The sequence below is a fragment of the Hydra vulgaris genome, chromosome 07, assembly GCF_038396675.1.
Source record: "Hydra vulgaris chromosome 07, alternate assembly HydraT2T_AEP".
Classification (NCBI taxonomy): Eukaryota; Metazoa; Cnidaria; class Hydrozoa; order Anthoathecata; family Hydridae; genus Hydra; species Hydra vulgaris.
This window is the reverse complement of record NC_088926.1, coordinates 14,556,370-14,572,500: the sequence shown is the minus strand read 5'-3', so window position 1 is coordinate 14,572,500 and position 16,131 is coordinate 14,556,370. Positions and strand designations below refer to the sequence as shown.

Below are 16,131 nucleotides of genomic sequence, written 5' to 3'. Positions count from 1 at the left end.
TCAAATTTTTTCGGCTGTCCTGGTCGCTCTTGGTCTTCTAAACAAAAATCACCACTTTTAAACCGTGCAAACCACTTCTGACATGTTCGCTCAGCTAGAGCATGGTCACCATAAACTTCAACCAAAATACGATGACTTTCGGTAGCACTTTTCTTCATGTTAAAGTAATGAAGAAGAATCCCCCGTAAAAACACTTTATCAGGAACAAAAATCGACATTATCAGTTAAATTAAAAATAGTGTTGTTTACGCTTAAATCAAATGATTTATAATGAAATTGATGCGCAATAACAGTGATCTTCGCACGCATGCGTGGAATTTAATTAGGCAACTATATTTAGATTTAAATATAGTTGCCTAATTAAAACTGCTTTAAGCAATTAAAAGGTAAAAGGATTTTGTCAAGACTGGTGTATATAGTTGTAACATCAGCAAATAGGTGGTGCTTTAAGCGATTAAAAGGTGAAAGGATTTTGTCAAGACTGGTGTATATAGTTGTAACATCAGCAAATAGGTGGTGCTTTAGTGGAGCAACTTTAGTGTAATATTTTTCTCTATAATCTTTTAAATAAAAATTAAAAAAATTTGCTTAAAGTAAGATTATCAGAAGGTTCATTAATATAGATGAAAAACAATACAGGGTCAAAGATGGAACATTTTGGTACCCCATAAGTTGCTGGAAATGAAACACAGTGTTCTATCTTTCATTTCAAGTGAAATGAAAATGAAATATTTTTATGAATGAGTGTCTATCATAGACAACTATAATACTGCAGTTAAAAAGGAATGACACCAACAAAGCAAAGAGAATAAAAATTTATATTGATTGTCAGAGAGTAAGGTATTAAGCTCAAGATGAGATATTAGAAGTTTGATATTCATAGATTTAAAGACTTTTCAAAGATTGATTGAGCAATAGTAAGGGTCAAAGAGGTCTTCAGGGTTTTTGAAGATTTTCACCACAGATACCATTTTTTAACAAGTGGGAAAACAAGAGTATAAAAGAGAATATACAAATTTTTTGTTACAGTCTTCCAAATTGTTTTGGAAAACAATATGGAAGACTGTAACAAAAAATTTGTATGGACCACAAGTGTCTAATTGGATGATTAAGAATAATGTAAGCAAAACTCAAGACAGCACAGCGATTCATTGATCAAGAAAGCACATCGATTCATTGATCAAGAGCTGGCCCTGCAAACAAAACCTAGTTTGACAATCAAGATTGTCATATTGAAAAAATTGATAGCTATTATTGTCGGCAGGACACAAAGCGAGAATATTTAGACTTCACTCTGTATGTGTGAATATGACAACACGCATATCATGGTAGAGGGTGAGTTCAATAAAAAAGGATGTGTATTTTCTATTGGAATACCTTCAGCACATGTAGGCAAATACAAGAAATGGAGGTGTCCTGTTCACCATAACGGGAATGACACATGATGATATTAACAATGTAAATTCTAAAATATGCTGAAGAGCAGCATTTAAAGGCATCATGGACCAGAGGGAAGCAATATTCAAGAAAAATGTTGATGGTTGAAATATATTTTGCTAAATATATAGTTGAAATATATTTCCCTAAATATATAGGGGGAAAATCAACATTAAATAAATCACAAAAGTGCAGCAGACCACTCAACAGTTGAGTTAAAGCAACAAAACTCTTCCAGACTCCCTATTGATGCTTATAATAAAAGTGACCCATTTGAAACTGATCACATTCATAACAAAAGATTGCCATGACTTTTAACTAAACCTAGAACCTAAACCATAATCAAATCAGAATGACATTAATAATAGCTATTAAATTCAAAATAGAATTTGTATAATATAATTCAACCAATTAGAGTTGTTTCATTATTGATGTTGATATAAATGTTTAAACGATTTATTTTGTCATTTAATAATTTTACAACTATAATTAAAAATGTTTTTATTATACAAACTGTTTTATATGTATAAAATGTTTTGAAGTTAAAAAAGTCTTAAGAGTCAATAAATTGTATATAATTTTATAATTACAATAGCATTGGAACTCCCTCACTCATACTTCAAAAAAAAAGATAAATATTTTTGTACATTTCTGGCAACTTTCTTTTTGCTTTGTTTTAGCAGAAATATTACAAGTGTCTTTTAGCAGGTTTCCCATAAAAATTAAAAGGTCATCAACCTATGTGCAATGACTGAACATTAATAGTTATTTTTGTGACAAAAATGCGGTAGTGGTAGAGCGCTCGCTTCATAAGCGAGAAGATCCTAGTTTGATCCCCACCATGTCCCCGGTAGTACCGTGGTCAGCTTGTTTCTTCGCGCAGCAGCCTTGTTTGTCAAGGTTTGTGTTTCGGAGTTATAGAGTTGAGAGAGGATTATAACCACAATTAAATAGCCTCCTCGCCTGTAGTGGCCTTCACAGCCTCCGGGAGGTGAATTCACATTAAAAATAAATATCAGAAAATTTCGAATTCACATTGATTTATGTGAGACAACTCAACTTTCAAATAGTTTTTTCTCTGTTAGGGTTTTATAGCTGTAACCAAAAAGGTTAGTTACAACCTTTTTGCTGACGCCGCATATATATATATATATATATATATATATATATATATATATATATATATATATATATATATATATATATATATATATATATATATATATATATATAAATACTATACTTAATCCATATGTTAAGTTGCAATTTCCTAATATTATTTTTGCGCTTTAAAGGTAAAAAAATGTACTTTAATTTTTCAGAAAAAGAAGAAAAAAACAAAAAGTAATGAAAGAAAAGATCGCTGCCTCATGCCAAACCCTAAGTCAATTTGAAAGTCAATGTATGTACTGAAGCCCCCTAAACATCCTGTTTTTTTATGATGTCATCCACGTGTATCTATTGCTGCATTAATATATGTATATATATGTGTGTGTGTCTACAATAGTGTATAAAGATCAACAACTGCTTACTCATTTTACTTACCCTAATAGCATACAGCTTTTCAGAAAAAATGAAGAATAATAAAGGAAAAAATTGCTCCCCCACCCCAAACTCTTATTCAATGTAGCAACACTCCTTTCTGACAGCAGGCTATAAGATAGTTGATGTATGTACTGAAGTCCCCAGCAGCAGGCTATTTCAGTCACACTGATATCACACTGCTTATCTATACATGCGTTTAAACTTCAAATCATTTTATCAAAAACTAAAATTAGCCATCTCTATTGTATGGCATGACTGCAAACATCAGAGAGGTCCTAAAGTTCACAGAAGTGTTGAACATTTTTTAACGTTTTAAAGCAACAAATAAAAGAAAAAATTTCTGACAAATAGAATTGCAAAATTTTACAATTTTATTGTAACAAACTACTAGAACAAATTATTTTTGCAACTTTTTCTGTTAACATGAAACAACTGTTTAAACTGTTTAATTGTTTTCTTTAAAAAAAAATTGTCATGAGACATGAAAATGTCATGAAACTCTATTTAGCATGAGATCATAATTAACTCAACATGAGGTTGAATCTCAAATAGCATAAATAAATAATACTAAAAAAAATTCTGGAAAAAAAAAAGATTTATTATATAATATTCTGAAAAAAAGTTTGATTTTTATGAGATATTTAAAAAAAAATTCTAAAAAAAAACAAACAATACAAAAGTCAATACTTTATCTTGTTACTTTCGTGCGTCACATCCCATCCCCAGAAAACAAAATTTTCAGTAACAAATGTTGCAAATTGCTCTGAACACATAATTTGACTAAAAACAATAATAAAAAAACAAAATAATAAAACAAAGTAAAAATATAATAATAACATTGTAAACTAAATAACAAATAATATGTAAAAAAAAAAAAGAAAAAAAAAAAGGTAAAAAATGTAAAAGAGGATGTAAGAACATACTGAAGACCTGTATACAAATATGTAAGTAGAGATATTAAGGATGAACTTTTTAATAATCTAGTATTGCATTAAATAATTTTTAGCTCAAAACAGTATAACTACAGAACATATTTTAACATGTACAATGCTTAAGATAAAACTTTTGGTTGCAGCAGTTTCAACAATCAAAAAAAAAACAACAATCTAAACACTACTTTAAATCAGTTAAAAAATTAATTGATCTAAGTAGAATAATAACTTTAAAAATAAAATTTAAATATCATAAAAGTATATAAAATATCATAAAAATATAATTTAAATATGTATAAAAAATCAGAAACTTTTCATTTTATAAACCATTATAAAATGTAAAGTTTCATAAGTATAACAGGTGTTTAATAAAAATCTGTGAAAAGTTTGAAAGTTAAAAAATGGTACACCCACAAGTTTTATTGATTTCAGATACTGTCTATTTTGTAAAAAATTTAATACCCCTTCTTAATATCGCTTTTTGCACTAAAGCTGCAAATTTTTAGGAAAATGATGTCAAAACAAAAAGGTAAGCCTAGACCACTTTAAAAAAGAAAATTACCTAGACAAACCATTTCTGACATAATCTAGTGTACAGAAAAAATCTTTTTAAAAAAGTTAAAGGAAGTGATCAGAAAAATGAATGAAAAAAAACATTAAGTACGTCAAAATTTGATCAATGTAATAGAGTTTCAAAAAAGGCAGGCTGCTTTCAAATTTGAATGTAGCACTGATTAATTACTTGTTAAAAAAAAAAGACAAAGATCAGTTGCCATAAAATAAAAAAATATCAATCCAAAACGATGACCGCAAAAAAAAATTCCCCAAAGATATGATCGCCTGTATCGGTATCTGCAGTGCAAATCATGCATTATTGATGAGCCTAATTTTACTTTGGCTAACAGCACAACCAATGACATTGATATTCTTTACTCAACATTGAACAAACTTCTGGTAAAATATAAGAAAACTACAAAACCTAACCAAAAAAATGCTTGTCTTGTTGTGTACAGTCTTGATACAACTTTATCATTTATGATAAAGGGGTGTCAAGACCATACTTTGTACTCAGTGATCTTGCAGGTAACCAAAATCTTTACTAAAAGCATTATCAACAAAGAAATAACTTGTATTTTTTATAAAAGTTTATCATAACGATGACCAATACTTATTTTGGCCTGACCTGGCTTCAGATTATGCCAAAACAGTGGCACAATTCGTAAAAAAAAATTCTATAAGTTATGTGATTGAAGTAGATAGCTGGCCAAACATCCCAAAATGTCACCATGTATTTTAGAATGTTTCCAGAATGTTCAACAAGTATTTGGAGCTTTCTAAAAAGAATGATCTATGGAAAGAAACCTGAAACAACTTATTATGATTACATTAAGATAAATAGCTACCTCAAAAAAGTTACCTCAAAAAAGTTGAAAAGAACCTTGCAAAAGACCTTGCCTCGTCAGCTCAAATTGGAAAAATCAGAATAATAGAGTGATAGAAAAAAATAATATTAAAACTAATAAAAAATAAATACTTTACATGAATAAACTTCTGTTTAATTTGTTGCTTAAAAACTTGAGGTAATAACAATTTATAATTTCACAGACATTTATTGAACTCCATTTATTATAGACAATACCTGCAAAATATGTTTGTAAACACGCTATGGTCATGATGAAGATAGATTAAAAGAGGTTTTCTCTAAAAATAATTGTTGAAAATAATATAATTTAAAGTTAAAAGCATTTATAACTTTAAATATATATTAGATCTACTAAAAAAAGCTGAAATATAGAAATAAAATTGGATCTTAGGTATTTTAGAAAATAACTTTGCCTGAAACTTTTTTTTTAAACAAGTACAAGAAAATTCTTTGAAAATATTTTTTAAAAAACTGTATTTAAGTTAGTTGGTATAAAATGAAAAATAAATTTGCGGTAGTGAAAATAAGACAATGACAGTGACACACGCTTTTACTAATTAAACAATGACAGTGACACACACTTTTACTAAATAACTACAATTTATAGTGCTGTGACAGGTTTTAAGTCTTCTTAATTAACTTTTTTCACTGCCCAAGTGCTTAAGAGCATCTAACTAAATCTGCTTAAGAGTAAATAAAGGCTAAAAAGAAAATTTAAATATTACATCCAACATAGGTGTCAGATAACATTATATACTAATAAAAAGTATACAACTATTTATTAGTACATGATGTTGCATTCCGCCATTTAGAAGAGAAATAAGAAGTAAAGTAAAGTATTTGGGAAACAATTGAAGCAGTTCTTGTTATATGGGAGAGAGGAAGAATATCAATTTTTTCAGGATCAGTTTGTTATGACTGCAAAGGAAAAAAAAAAAAATAACAAAACGAAAACAACAACAACAAAAACAACATATTTATTTTCCTCAAAATTTACAATCATATAATTACAATAATATAACAATAATAATTATAATATTAATAAATAATAATAAGAATATTTATAATAACATAAATAATAAAATCATAATATCATTATATTAGGATTCACTCCTAATATAATGATATTATGATTAGGACAGAATCACTCATGCAGAAACCCGATCAAAGGAGTGACATCAAATAATTATATAAAAAATATTAATTTAAATAATAATAATAATAACAATAATCACTTTATTCATTAATAGAGCAAAAATGACAGCAAAAATAATAGTATTTATTACAATTATAATAATATTAGTAATAATAAAAATAGCAGTAATAAAAATAATAAATAATAATGACAAAAACAAAGTTTCTTTAATAATAATAAGAAAAAGAAAAATATGAAAAAGTTAATAACGATAAAGAATAATTTTTTTTTTAGAATTTGTTTAAATTTATTTTGTTTTAAATAAAGAAATGAAGATAAATTATTTTGAAGTTATAATTTTTCAAACTCATTCACAATGCACACAAGACTTCGATTCCATTCATTGATGCACTGATGTGTAATTGAATACTTACCATACCTCAAAGTTTTATAGGGAGGTACAGTTAGTTTTCCATTATTGATATTTCTAGTTAAATGTGAATTTATAAATCAAATTTCCGTGAAAAAGGTTGTAATAGAGGAAGGCAAATTTTTATTATGGGAGTCAAAAACAAAAAAGAAGATTACTAAATCTAACTAGTGCTGACAAGGTAAGAATTTTAAGTTTTTTGAAGAAGTTTACTTTATTATTTTCTGTATTATGGAGTTGAAAGTTTAAAAATCATAATTGATTGATGCCGAGCTGATAACAATTTATTAATATTACCAATTTGTCACCTAACCTGACAACAGTAATTGAGATAAGAATGAAAAATTGCAAAATACAGATTCTTAAGTGTAGTTTTATCAACATAATGGCAAATTATTGAAAGTATGCCATTAGCTCGATTAAGTTTTTTACAGAGTGCATCTATATGAAATTTCCATGAGAGGTTCGAAACTATAAAAATACCAAGATACTTAAAAATGTGTGTTGGATATAAACATCTATTATTAATTTTAGTTATATGATTGTTGTATAAAAGTTTACATTTTAGAAACTAAAAAAATATTAGATCATTTTTTTTACAATTTCAGAGAAACTAAGTTTGCATTTTAGATTAATTATGGTATATTTATAGCATTTAAAGATAGTTTATAGTTTAATTATATTTGTTTTATCCTTAACATTTGAATAAGGTTTCGAATTTGAATTGATTTTATTATTCCTTTAGTAATCCATGGCTTAAATTGATGCTTGCAGCTCTTAATGTTTTTTTGAGTGGCACATGACAATCTAACAACAATGTTGTTTGAGTGGCACATGACAATCTAACAACAATGTTGTTTGAGAAATAAATGATTCAAAACTAGAGTTAACATCATTTTTATTGATAATGTCATTCCAGTCAACATTTAATAATTCAGATTTAAATGATTCTTTATAATAATTTTTAAAGTTCCTATGGTATAAATTATGACTGCGTGGTTTAAATAATCTGTTGCAATTAGGACAAATAAGAAATTGAGTTGGGTGATCAAAAATAGAAGTTGTTAAGTTCCCTGAACTAATTTGGTTAGTGGTTACATTTGAAAAGATATTGTCAATGATTGTAGCAGAATGGTAACTCTCATTGGTAGTGTAATAAATGGGCAAATATTATAAGAAGTTTAAAAAGTCAGAAGTTACAAAGTCAGAGTTTGACTGTATCAGATCCATATTAAATTTGCCAAGTAGAAAGACTTATTTTCAGTAGATATTTTTTAGAGAAGGACAGACATTTTATTATTAAAGTCATTTATATTCATGCTAGAGTGTCTATATATGCAACCAACAATAACATTGATTGGAAAAAATTATTTCAACAAAACTAGATTCTAAATAGTTTGATGTATTTATGATCAAATCATCTCTTCTTTTATAAATCAGTTTTTTTGATAAATATAAATTTTTTGATAAAACAAGAAGATTCAGTTGGTGAGTGCTTAAAATTATAATTTTTAATAATAATTGGATGTGTGAATTGGAAGGAGATTCGCTTTTTAACCTTGTTTCTGTTTTCAATAATGGTAATTTCAAAACTAATTAATGATAATAATATGTTCAGATCTTCAAGTGCTTTTGTAAAGAGGATATGTCTAAATGGAAAAAAGGACAGAGTTTATGATGTCAAAGTTAAGAGAACAAATTTTTTTAATGTCATAATATTGGCAATCTAAATCAAAAGATAAACAGTATTCCTCATCAGAAACTGAAGCATGTGACATAATAAATTTATTATATTGAGTATAAATTTAGGCAAGTCATCAGTTATAATAAATTTATTTGAATAGAAGAGCAGTTTAAATTCATTATCAGATACACCAGTCAATGGAAAGACAACTAAAGTTCAATTTACTCACAGCCATATTGAGCATTTTGATTGTGCTAAACTGTATTTAATTAAATACCCAAAACAAACATACATCAGATTGAAATGCACGGCAATTTTTACTAAATTTTTTTGTACATGCAGTGGATACTCCCCAAAAAATAGAGGTGTTAGTAAAATTAATGAGAAAGATAAAAGAAGAAAATTCGCTAAATTTAGAAGAAAGCTTGAAACTGTTAAGTTTTAAAGGAAAAAAAAAAAGTAATAATGAAAATAACAATGAAAAATAATAACGATACAATATTATAAATAGTATTTATAATATCGTAATTATAATAGCAATTATAATTATAATAGTAATAATAATAATAATTATAATAGCAACAATTATAATAGTAATAATAATAGTAAATATTGTCATAAATTAGTGAACAAACAAATATAATAGTAATATTTAATAAAACAATAGAATAATAAGTAATATTATATCACTAACCAAAAATAAGAATATATAACTAATTATAAATTAAGTAAGGAAATAAAAATTAAATAGAAAATTGTATTAAAATTATATCTAATTTTATAAATATATCATAAACGAAAACAGAAATATCATAAAACAAAAATTAATAAAAGTAAAAATAATATATTAATGTTAACTAAACTTAAAAAAATGTATGAAAAAACAGACATAGGTCTTATTGTGGCATTTATATATGGGCAATTTTGAAATGAAGCTCTGTTAGCTGAACAAGCACCATTCAATGATGCCAAGCTTCATTAATGGATTCAAGAATATCCAAATCGTACAATTGAATCTTTTGCAGCGAAAGCTTTACATCTCCTCCTCTGGTCTATTTCTGATCATTTTGTAGGATTGGCTTTCTTTGATTCCCGCGTTGACAACATCAAGAAAGACATGGTCAACAACCTAAAACAGTAGTCAAGGCAGAAATCACTCAAAATACTTGATGCTGCCACATTTAATTGTCATAGTCCATTGTCTTCTTTAATTACACAACGAACTACAGAACTTTTTGATCTAATTTTAAAGAATGGCATATCATGTGGAAAAATATGTTTCTCTAAGTCGCCTACTTTATGATGCAAATAAAAATACTTTAATACAAAATACTCATTGATGCAAATATATTGTTTGTATTTAGATTACATATTTTAAGATTTATTAATAAATTATAAATTTTTTTTTATTTTCAGCAATTCACAGTTTATCTTAGTAATGATTTATTTTATTACTATGCTATATGTTATTACTTTTGCTTTAGTACTATGAAAAAAAAAGGATATTATTTGTTTTAATTAAATCAAAAATTTATAATTATCTTTTGTTAGTTTTTCATGATATAATTATTGGTATGAAAAAAGTGAAAAGCCACTGAGAGAAGAGAAAAAGCTGCAGCCAGGGAGGAAATCACAAACTACCCCAAACTAACACATTTTTTGAAACCAGCAGTTCAGCCTGGAAGTGTTTCGATATCAACAGAAACTACAAATAATTCTGATTGTCATTATTTGAATACTAGAGTAGAGTCAGATAGGTTGATCTGTGAGTCTACATCAAATGGCATAACAATTCCACTTATTTTTGTAAGATGATCCTTCTGATTGGCCTGATGATGTTTCTGACGCACAAAGGTGTGACATTGTTAAACATGGTTTCAAAAAAATTGAAATCAATTTTCCATGCAATTTAGAAAGAAGTCGATTTTCATTGAATTATTATAACCGCAAGATGAAGAATGGAGAAATCTTTGAACGAACATGGGTCATATATTTTTTGAATAGCAATAACATGCTTTGTTTTTGGATATTTTGGAGGGCTGCGTTGGAAAGGATACTGGACATTACCTTATTTTTTTCTGCAAAAAATCTTGCATTCTGTTGTTCAAACACAGCCATTGGTCCAAAGAGCAATGAAAACTTTTTGAGGGTGTTTAAATTACTGGCTTAGTACAATACCGTTCTCAATGAGCTTATGCAAAGAATTCGGGACAAGAAACCAAGGAGCACTATTTGAGCAATGACACACAGAACAAGTTGATTAAACTTTTAGCCAGGAGATTGAATTTAAAAGCCTTTCTATGGTAAAAAAAAAAAAGCAAAACACTATTCTGTTATTTTAGATTGTACGCCAGATGTGTCGCACAAAGAACAAATAAGCATTATTCTGCAATCAGTAACATGTACTCCTGGAGTAGGTATCAACATTTCTGAAAGTTTCTTTGGATATATCACAGTAAATGATATCTCACAGTAAATGATACCTCTGGAAAAGGATTTTTGGATGCATTTTTAAATCAGGCAATTAATTGGGATCTAAAAATTTTAGACTGTCGAGGTCAATCTTATGATAATTGTGCTAATATGAAAGGAAAAGTGAAAGATGTTCAAGCTAGATTTCTGGAAATGAATCCTAAGGCCTTATATGTTCCTTGTGCAAACCATTCACTCAATTTTGTTATTGTTGATGGTGCACTGTCATCCATCAATGCAATTTCTTTTTTTGGTGTTCTTTCAAGATTATACACTCTTTTCATTGTCTCCTCCTCAATGGGAAATTCTAAAATTGTGTGTGGCAATTTCTGAACCACAATCAGATACCAGATGGAAAAGTAGAATAAACTGTGTTAAACCACTTTACTATTATTTAAAAGAAATCTTAGAGGCACTCGACAGATGGAAGAACATACCTTAGAAATAAGAGACAGGGCAACAGCCACAGAAGTACGATCGCTGACGGAATATACCAGAAAATGGGTTTTCTTATTATCAATCATTATTTGGTATGACGTTTTATTTTAAATCAACAAATCAAGTAAGCTTCTTTTGTCTTCTGCAATCTCTCTTGACATATTGGCTAGTGAAATAAAGGCAACAAATGCACCCATCTGCAATGGCACTGTATATATATATATATATATATATATATATATATATATATATATATATATATATATATATATACACATATATATATACATATATATATACATACATATATATATATATACATATATATACATATATATATATATATATATATATATATATATATATATATATATATATATATATATATATATATATATATATATAAACAGTGTATATATGCAGTATATATGTATACGTATATATATATATATATATTTATTTATATATAAATATATATATATATACAGTGTGTATATGTATATATATATATATATATATATATATATACATACACACACGGTATATATATTTATATATAAATAAATATATATATACGTATACATATATACTGCATATATACACTGTTTATATATATATATATATACACACTGTATATGTTTATATATACTGTATATATAGTACTAGAATAATAAGCTACACAGCTATCTGGATATGAATTTTCAAGTTTAAACCACAGTTGTTTCAAGTGATCTGAATTATCAAGTTTATTCAAAATATTATTTAAAATGATATAAATTATCATGTTTATTTTTAAACAACAAATGCTGCAATGATGAATGAACAATCAATTAACAAATTACCAAAAAAACTAAACATAAAATAAATTTTAACATAGTTTACATCAATAAAATCGAAAAGAGCGATTTAATGAAATTTAATAGCAAGATACTAAAATATATTTTACCTCAAAAATATTTTTCCCCTCAGCTTCAACCATTGCCTCCTGCAAAGATCCAAGAAAAAACACAGGATGAGAATCACGATACCTACATAAAATTGCTGAAACTTTTTAAGAAAATCTTTTAAACGCAGATTTAATAACCTCAAAAAAATGGATAACAATTTTAATTAAAAAAATAACATCCATCTTCAAACATTAGTGTCTTATATTAAACTAAACTATAACCTTAGGTAAGCAAGTCAACTTAAACTCTTTATGGTAAATACCTACATTAAGATTTCCAACATCTTTGTTTGAAATCATCATTATTTAGACTATTCTTTATTAATTTAACTAATTTTTAGATTAGAATATATATATATATATATATATATATATATATATATATATATATATATATATATATATATATATATATATATATATATATATATATATATACACACACACAAGGGGAGGTTGATTTTAGTTCCATGTATTGCATATTACAATAGTTGGAGACAGTTAAAATATGATTACTCGCAAAATTTGAGAGATTTTGGATGAAGAATTGCTAGCGGATTTAATATCTAAGATTTGTAGGATTATGCAAAAAACACCTTAAAAAGCGTTATACGCAAAAATTGACATTTTAAATACATTCATATCAATCATATATATATTCTGAAAATAAATTTTCATGGCTATTTACAAATAGTATTGAAATACTAATCTCAAGTAAATACCTTAAAAAAATAGTTTATTTATATACAATTAATCTTAGTAATAATAATAATATTAATAATAACAATAGCAATAACAATAACAATAAAAAAAAAAATAATAATAATAATTATAACAAAGTAATTATAATAATTTAAATAAATCTTTTTATTTAATTTTTATTTTTAATTTTATCTTTTAATTACTTTTCATACAGCAATCGTTTTTACTTACAAAGTTACAGTTACAAACAGTAATAAACTGACAAAATGTAACAACTAACGATGACATAAAAACGACTATTACTTAAAAAAATTATAAAGATTTAGTAAGTATATTATATAATCATAGTTGTTATAATATAATAATCAAAATATATTGCAAATATTATGACCAAATAAATAAATACAATATAAACAGAAAAACACTGAGAAAATCAAAGCAAAACAATAGTTACAACAAACATTACAAACAAAACAAAAAATTACCTTTGGCAAAAAAAAACAATAAAAAAAAACAACTTAAGATTAAAAAAAATAATAATACACGGTAGAATAAAACATGTATTAAATGGCTAAAATGAAAATAAAAACAAATAATATATAACTGTATAAAAAAAATTTATATATCATTAAAAATAAATGATAACCAAAAAAAAAAAAATAAATAAATGACTAACAAAAAATAATAAGTAAAACTATATACGTTAAAAAACTGAAGAAAAATAAATAAATAGTAAAATAAACAATCCTAAGAAATATATGAAAGAAAACTAAAGAAATATACGAAAGAAAACTAAAGAAATATATAAAAAAATAATAAAAATCTTGATTTGCTGATCGTGGTTCCGATGTTTAAATAGTTTTTTTTTCTTTCTTTGCCATTCTTTTTATATATTTCATTCATTAATGTTTTTTTGTTTAACTTCTATTTTCATTACTTTTTTACTTATTTTCTTACAGATATTTCTTTTTCTTTTTTTCTTTTAAAACGTTTATTTATTCTTCTTTTTTGTTGATTTTATTTTTTCGTTTAATTTATAAATGTTTTCATTTCCCTTTTACTTTTTTCCTTTCAAAAAGTTATTTTCAACCATTTCAAAAAGTTGTTTTCAACCGTTTCATACTTAATCGTTTTTTAATATTATTTGCATTGCTGAATGATTTAAATTTATAATAGTTTTTAACATTAAGTTACATTTATAACAACTTTATTTACTTATATTTTTATCTTTATATTCTTATATTTACATAAGAATAACAAAATGAACATTATTTTCACAATTTAAAACATTTTGAACAGGGATACATATTTTTAGGAAAACATTTTTTATAGTTAATTAAAACAACGTTTTGAAAAATAATGATACTCCTAGAGTGTTGAGCGAGCAGTAAAACTTGTGTAAAACTTTGCATCCCAATATGTTTATGGATTCGAGATTTGACACAGCTGCATTTTATCTAAACTTCTAAGCAGGAAGATGGGTAAACCGTATATTTCAAAAGGGCATTATTCCCATTCTTATGATGATATTTTTTAATTGCTACCAATGATTAGCATTAAAATTAACTTCCGGAATTTTCTTCAAATTTACTTTCAAGCTTTGTTTACTCTATAAATATAAACCAAGCCAATTACTACATTTAATGTATCATTTTTTTTCAAAACTTTATTTTAATTAACTATAAAAAATGTTTTCCTAAAAATATGTATCCCTGTTCAAAATGTTTTAAATTGTGAAAATAATGTTTATTTTGTTATTCTTATGTGAATATAAGAATATAAAGATAAAAATATAAGTAAATAAAGTTGTTATAAATGTAACTTAGAGCCTTAGAGCCAGTAGGATTTAAAAACCAAAGTTTCGTATCTTGTTATCATTATCTTTTAGCATGGCATAAAAAATATTTTCAGGTTTTAGGCAAAATGCATTGTTTTTTAATGTTTTTTTTTTGACAATAAATTTAAAACCATCAAAAGAGAGATTATTTATTCTAGTAATAGAAAATTAAGGTGTGAGGATTTGTGAAATTTTGAAGATTTTTTTATTTCGAACCATGTTGGAGTGTAAACCTGAACAATAAAATATACAAGTTTTTTTAAAGAAATGGTTGGTTGACTTTTAGTATATAAACAAACTGTTCTCTTTTTTATTATACAAATAGAGAAGGCAAATAGCTAGTTAACCACCTTGCACGGTTAAGCGGTCCAATTTTATAGGCAGCCCATTTATCAGAAACTTTACCAAAGCCCATTCTTTTGCAATATTCAAATAAAAGTCTTTGATTGCAACAAAGGTCTATTAGTATTTCTTCTGGAATATATCCATATACAATTGAGTTTTTAATACGCTCAAACAAAACTTGATTTCTATCCTGTATATTTTCAGCACATCTTTTGCCAAGTAGACCACTGATGCTCCTTGGTCCAGTTGTATCACCATCAAATTAGAGCGCATCCAATTAGATGTAGTTTTCTTTTTAAAAACTCTTCTAGTTTTACCACTAAGCCACTTATTGATCCAGTATTGGTAGCAGTATTATCAAAAAGAACAGCTTTAACCAAGTTGTATTTTCCAATCGGATTATTTATTGGTTTCCATTCACCTTCATCCTAAAAAAAGTTAATAAAATAAAATGATTTCTGTTTGGTCTACCACAAATATTTCATGTATTTATAAAATATTTACCTCCGTATTGGATAAACCGCTTGTTTCTTCAATTAAGTTTAAGTGCTGTATGGGGGGGGGGGGGGGGATTCATCTTCATCAACTAGCTAATCAGATATTTTTTGTTGTTCTTTATCAAGTCTTTGAATCCGACAGATATTCTATTAACGGAAGAAAGACGATATGCACCTTTTGGACCAATTTTTTTCCTCTGATCACGAAGATTAGCTCTGTCTTCAAAAGGTACTTTATTACTTTGAGAGCAAAAGCATATAATATGTTCTTCAATGCAATTTTCTTTTTTACATGAAACTTTTCTGTC

General features: G+C 26.2%; 1 protein-coding gene across 2 annotated transcripts in view; it reads right to left on the bottom strand.

The window, feature by feature from the left end:
* LOC101236869 (FAS-associated factor 1) overlaps positions 1–16,131 on the bottom strand; it is a 142,404-nt gene that overhangs the window by 24,310 nt on the left and 101,963 nt on the right. For both annotated transcript variants that reach the window (XM_065801144.1, XM_065801145.1), the window contains 3 exons: positions 12,443–12,524; positions 5,554–5,615; positions 3,670–3,762 (listed from right to left, as the gene is read on the bottom strand). In XM_065801144.1, the coding sequence (XP_065657216.1) occupies positions 3,670–3,762; positions 5,554–5,615; positions 12,443–12,524 (237 nt within the window). The remainder of the gene's footprint in view (positions 1–3,669; positions 3,763–5,553; positions 5,616–12,442; positions 12,525–16,131) is intronic.